This window comes from Poecile atricapillus, chromosome 32 (genome assembly GCF_030490865.1).
Source record: "Poecile atricapillus isolate bPoeAtr1 chromosome 32, bPoeAtr1.hap1, whole genome shotgun sequence".
NCBI classification, from domain to species: domain Eukaryota; kingdom Metazoa; phylum Chordata; class Aves; order Passeriformes; family Paridae; genus Poecile; species Poecile atricapillus.
In genome coordinates, this window is record NC_081280.1 from 3,434,891 (window position 1) to 3,440,963 (window position 6,073).

Sequence of the window (6,073 nt, forward strand, 5' to 3'; positions counted from 1 at the left end):
GTGGAAAATTTGGATGCCAAAAGGGGACTGGGTACAAAACCCAGAAATTTGGACCAAAAAAAAGGAATTTGGGTGCCCCGATGGGAAATGTGGACTCAGAAGGGGGAATTTGGCTCCCAAATGGAACAGTTTGGCCCAAAACTGGGGGTTTGAACAACAAAAAGTGGCAATTTGGACCTTAAAGTGAGAGTTTGGATTAAAACAAAGGGGAGTCTCCTGCCTAAAAGGGGAGTTAGGCAAAAAATAAAAGAACAGTTTGGTCCCAAAAGAGGGATTTGGAGCCAAAAAGGTTCATTTTGTGTCTAAGAAAAAGGGAATTTGGGGCCAAAATGGGGAGTAATGAAACCAGGAGCTTGTCATTAACTCATGCTAATGAAAGTGAGGACATGATTCTAACTTGGATCAGCCCCACGCTGGATTTGGGGCTGAGCCCAGGAGCCTCAGGCACTGAGAGAAGGGTGAAGAAGCTGCTCCAGGAGTCCAAAGGCAAAGTCCAAGTCCCTTGGAGCATCAGTGGCCCCAGTGAGGGCAGGGAGTGGCAAAGGCTCCCCAGGGAGTGGGGAGAGCAGATCCTGGAGGCCAGGACTGCAGGGAGCCAAAGGCTGTGAGCAGGAACTGCAATGCTGAGCAAGCCCTGGCTGGCTGGAGGCAGCAGAAAGGCCAAGCCCTGAGCCCAGGCCTGGCACAGCAGGGCCTGTCCCTCACGGGGGGCTCGGGGCTGTTTGTGGGGCAGGGGGATGTGAGGGGCAGCAAGGACAAATGCCATCAACCTGTGGGACCCTGCAGATCCTCATGGAACCAAGGGCCAGCGGGAGCCAGCAGGGCCTGACGGAAACAAGAGGCCACTGGGAGCCTGCGGGGCTGCAACAGCCACAACACTCCAATGATGGCGGCAACCAAAGGCTCCTTGACTTGCCTTTGGTGCACGGGACAAACCCCCAGCAGATATTCTCAAGGGACACAGAGGCAAAGAATATTCTTAGTTGCAAGGGACCCCCAAGGACCAGCAATTCCAGCTGCCAAGTGAATGGCCCACACAGGGATTGAAGCCACAGCCTCGCTGATATCAGCACCATGCTCTGACCAACGGAGCTCAGAGGTGAAAACCACACAGAATTTTACTGGCAAAGTACAGAGAACCAAGGAACTTGGGAAAAGCATTTAATACAACATCCAGTTGACCATGAAACACTTTCCACAGCAGTAACTGCATTAAGTTAGCCCATTTAACCTGCAAACCTTGAACCCTTGAGGTGTTAAGGTACCCAAAATCATTCACTGCAGAGCCAGAGAAGCACTGAGGAATGAACCTGGACACACAGGTCAGGGCAGGCACTTGACTTTATTTAAATGCACAGGGAACAGACCTCTTGCAGGTCTTTGTGTTTCAAAAGAAAGGTAGATATTCATGTAGAAATACAAAAAGTAATACTACAGTATTTGTAAAACACACAACAACAGTAGCAAAAGTTACCGATGAATAAATGCACAAATAGGGAAAACTAAGGCTGAGATTCCAAAGAGTTACATTCAAAAGGCTCTGCAGCAGAAAAAAGAAAGTTTAATACTTCTGAAAATACAGAGTCATCAATTTTCTCAGGGCAGCCTTGAGCTCCTGGTTCCTCAGGCTGTAGATGAGGGGGTTCAGGGCTGGAGGCACCACCGAGTACAGAACTGACACTGCCAGATCCAGGGATGGGGAGGAGATGGAGGGGGGCCTCAGGTTGGCAAAAAAGCCAGTGCTGAGGAACAGGGAGAGCACGGCCAGGTGAGGGAGGCAGGTGGAAAAGGCTTTGTGCCGACCCTGCTCAGAGGGGATCCTCAGCACAGCCCTGAAGATCTGCACATAGGAGAAAACAATAAACACAAAACAACCAAAAGCTAAACAGGCACCAACCACAATAAGTCCAGCTTCTCTGAGGTAGGATTTGGAGCAGGAGAGCTTGAGGATGTGTGGGATTTCACAGAAGAACTGGCCCAGGGCATTGCCCTGGCACAGGGGCAGGGAAAATGTATTGGCTGTGTGCAGCAGAGCGTAGAGAAAGGCACTGGCCCAGGCAGCTGCTGCCATGTGGGCACAAGCTCTGCTGCCCAGGAGGGTCCCGTAGTGCAGGGGTTTGCAGATGGACACGTAGCGGTCATAGCACATGATGGTCAGGAGGAAATACTCTGCTGAGATGAAAAAGGCAAACAGAAAGAGCTGTGCAGCACATCCTGAGTAGGAGATGGTCCTGGTGTCCCAGAGGGAATTGTGCATGGCTTTGGGCACAGTGGTGCAGATGCAGCCCAGGTCAGTGAGGGCCAGGTTGAGCAGGAAGAAGAACATGGGGCTGTGCAGGTGGTGGCTGCAGGCTATGGCACTGATGATGAGGGTGTTGCCCAGGAGGGCAGCCAGGGAGATGCCCAGGAAGAGGCAGAAGTGCAGGAGCTGCAGCTGCCGCGTGTTTGCCAGTGCCAGCAGGAGGAAGTGGCTGAAGGAGCTGCTGTTGGACATTTCTTCACTCTGGGCATGGTGGACTGTTGGAAGAAGACATTGAAAAGCTGGGACAGAATTTCTTGAGTGAATTCTATGCTATTTTCTTACAAATTTACTTAAAATTACTTCTCTTTCTCTGGGGTAATTTCTTTCAGTTCTTTTTAGTATTTTTGAGCTCGAGTTTTCTGCTAAGTTACTGTTCCTTTCTGTGAAGGGGCAGAAATCCTCTTTCAGCATTGCTCTCAGCCTGAGCACTGGGGAGCCCAGAGGGAAATCAGGGCTCCCTGTGCCCCAGGGCACTCAGACCTGCTGGTCCCACACAGGAGCCCTTTGATCATTACACCTTCCTCTGTTTCAGGGTGGCTAAACATAAAACATGCTTGAAAAATAAAGCAGCCTTTTTAAAGGCTCCAATTTCAAAATAATTTTCCTGAGACATCTTTTTGTCTCTGTGCAGCTGGACAGGGAGGGATACCCAGGGCTGGTCTGGCTCTCTGCCTGGAGTTGTGCCTATTGGGAGCTGTTTCTCTCTATCCAAGCCTTGTCCCTGCCAGTGCTCCTGAGCCCAGCCCAGCCCTGGGGGCTCAGCTCTGCCCTGCACACCCCTCCCAGCACAGGCACTGCCCAGGGCCATCTCCCTGCCAGCAGGGCCTTAAGGGCAGCTCAGACAAACAGAGATGCTGCAAGCCAAGGTGCTGCTGCTGCTGGCTGTGGCTGGAGGAGGCTGAGGAGGCACTTTGGGAGGGAGAGCTGAGGCAGCTCTGCTGATGCCCAGGGTGACAGTGCAGGAGTCTCAGTGACACAGACAAAGCTGACAGCCCCTTGCCCTTTCATTTAGGAGAAAGCTGAGAGCAGCCCTGGCCATGCAGCACCATCTCCACAGCAGGAGGAATCTGCCCTGATGGGGGTCGCTCCTTCCCCCTCCAACTTCTCCCCACCACCCACGGGGAGCTCCCAGGCAGGCTGAGAGCTGCCCCTGACAGGTGGCAGATGCCCTGGGCTGGCAAAGAGCCCTCAGGGCTGCAGGAGCTGCTCTGCAGGACAGCCCTGGGCAGCCCTGGCTGCAGCCCCAGCTTCAGCCCCTGCAGCCGTCCCTGGCAGCAGGAGCCGTCCTGCCCTGTCCCTCTGAGGGTGCCCAGGGCAGCCCCGCTCTGCAGCACATCCTCCCCAAACCACAAACGGCAGCAGAGCCATCCCTACAGTCATGTCAGTGCTGTCATGGGGCAGCTTTAGGAGATCCCTGCAGCCAGAGACTTACTGTGCCAGCAGCTGGGAGCATTTCTCCATGAAGAAGCTCAGACTTGTCCTTCCAGTTGCTTTAAGGCACCCAGGTAGCTGCAGGCAGTGCCCTCAGCTCTGCTGGGCTGGGAGAAAAGCTGCTCATCAGGAGAAATGTCTTTTTGAAGCTCTTCTTGGTTGCCAGGAGCTGCCTCTGTGCCAGGAGCTCGGCCCAGCTCAGCAACAGCACCAGGATTTTAATGACCCTCTCAGGGCTTTGGTGTTGTTTCCACCAGACTCAGTCCCTGAGTGTTCAAAAAACTTCTCAAGAAGTTTAACTTAATGTTAAATTGGCACTCCAATTTAAAGTTTCAATTCAAAGTTTCTTGAAGTTTTAATGGGTCCCACTGAGGGACACGACTGGGAAAGTGTCCCGAGGTTCCAGGGAGAGCAGAACACTGCAGGCACTGATGACAGCTGGGGAGAAGCAAGGGAAAGGTGTCTCTGGTGCTGAGCAAAGCTGGATGTGTTTCAGGAGTGCCAAGGGCCAAGGGCTGAGCCCCAGCCCCTGGCAAGGCAGATGCTGTCCCTCCCTCATTGCTCAGGGCTCTTCCCGGGGCACTGTGTCACAATCTGCAAGGTGGGATTCATGATGTGGTTCTTTTAGTCGGTCTTAGAGTACAAAAGATTATCAGCAAGGGCTGCACAAGTTGCCTCTGGCAGGGCCTTGCAGCTGCTGCCCATCCCTGTGCCCTCTCCAGCCCAGGCTGCCCTACGGTGTCCATGCCCTGCGCCTCTGGCCCTGCAGGCTGTCGTCATCCCCCGGCTGCCCCAGCTCGCTGGGCCCTTCCTTTGCTGACAGCTCTGCGTCCTGCCTGCCTCTGCCTGGCCACACAAAGCCTTGCCCTTGATACCAAAAGGGTTCATTCAATTTTTACCATGTCCGTGAAATTCTAGCACAGGAACAAGGCATGCAGGGCCTGCCTTCCCAGCAAGGATGGTTGGGAGACAAGAAGACATCTGGCTCAAGGGTGCAGTGATGGGAAAAACAAGGACTGAATCTGGGAACTCGGGGTTTGGTTTTATGGAAGTGGGTAAATTGTAATATGCATTTAGCCACTGTGTAAAAGCAACACACTGGGAGAATCACATGTCCATGTCAGGTTAGGAGTTACCCCATGTTGGACCTCAGGCCTGAATAAATGATGCCCTCTTAAACACCAAATTAGTGTTAAGGAGACTTACTCTGATGTTTCAGAGCCTTGCTGATTGCAGGGCCTCACAGAACCAAGGAGTCAGCTGTGACACTGGGCAAACTCATGGAACAAAGGGTCCATTTTGACACAGCAGAACCCCACAGAACCAAAATCCATTTTGGCACATTGGGGCCACATTGAACCAATGGTCCATGGTGACACTGAGGAACCTCTTGGAACCAAGGGGCCCTTCTGACACAGCAAGGCCCTGTGGAACCCTGGCCCATTGTGACACCATGGAACCGCACGGAACCAAGGTGACCATGTTCTACTACAGAACCTCGTGGAACAAAGGGCCCATGGTGACACTGCAGAACCAAGGAGACCATGTTGACACTATGGGGCATCATGGAACCGAGGGTTCATTGTGACTCTGCTACCAAAAATGGGAAAAAATAAAAGAAACTGCTTCACAGCAAGGGAGCAGTGAGAAGCAGCATTCTTTATTCAGCCAGATGCACAAGGGGGAATAGCTCTTCCCAAAGGCGTGCATGCTGGGTACAGGAAAGTTCCTGCTTGTGGACTGTATTTTACATCTATATTCACTGACTGTCACAGAATAAACATACATATGATAATCATTTCTCTGAAATCATTAACATATTTTCTCTCACCTTCACAGCGGTGTTCTTCTGTCCTGGGGGTCTCTTTGGTGGTCCCTGGTGCTCGGTGATGCCAGAGTCAGACCTGACTGCCCGGTGAACTGGTAAAAGCTGGCACAACTGGAGCTGGTCGCTTTCCAATTCTCCTTCTTACACAATGGGCATGGTGCAGTTCCATGGGCCAGGGGGTTTTGAAGAACAAGAACTGTGTGTGCTCACCAGCTGGAGATGGTTTTTCATCTGGTAACATCCCCCCTTGGAGGCTTGTGAAGCTTCTCTTCAAGCCTTGCTAACCCTCCCATCTGTGTTGTCTGCTGGAATTCAATGCCCTCCCCATCCCACAGCAGCCCTGCCTTTCCCTCCTGCAGCCTTGGTCTCCAGCACAGCCATGGAGGCTCTTTGGGCTCTGGACTTTTCCTGCAGCCACCAAGGGCAGCTGAGCTCTGCCCTTGCCACAGCCAGCCCTGGCCAGCACAGGCCATGCTCAGCAATTCCTTGTCTGTGCCTGGCCTTGCTGCCAG

At 52.8% G+C, this 6,073-nt stretch overlaps 1 protein-coding gene across 1 annotated transcript; it reads right to left on the reverse strand.

The window, feature by feature from the left end:
• Positions 1–1,361: 1,361 nt before the first annotated feature.
• Positions 1,362–5,824, reverse strand: LOC131590204 (olfactory receptor 14C36-like). Its single transcript, XM_058860145.1, has 2 exons — positions 5,565–5,824; positions 1,362–2,517 (listed from the first exon to the last, which is right to left on the reverse strand). Exon 2 carries the CDS (start codon positions 2,492–2,494, stop codon positions 1,562–1,564), a length of 933 nt encoding a protein of 310 aa, XP_058716128.1. The 5' UTR covers positions 2,495–2,517; positions 5,565–5,824; the 3' UTR covers positions 1,362–1,561.
• Positions 5,825–6,073: the final 249 nt, after the last annotated feature.

What these genes read in the sequence shown, in the direction of transcription:
- LOC131590204 (XM_058860145.1), bottom strand. Translation starts at nt 2,494, where the DNA reads ATGTCCAACAGCAGCTCCTTCAGCCACTTCCTCCTGCTGGCACTGGCA.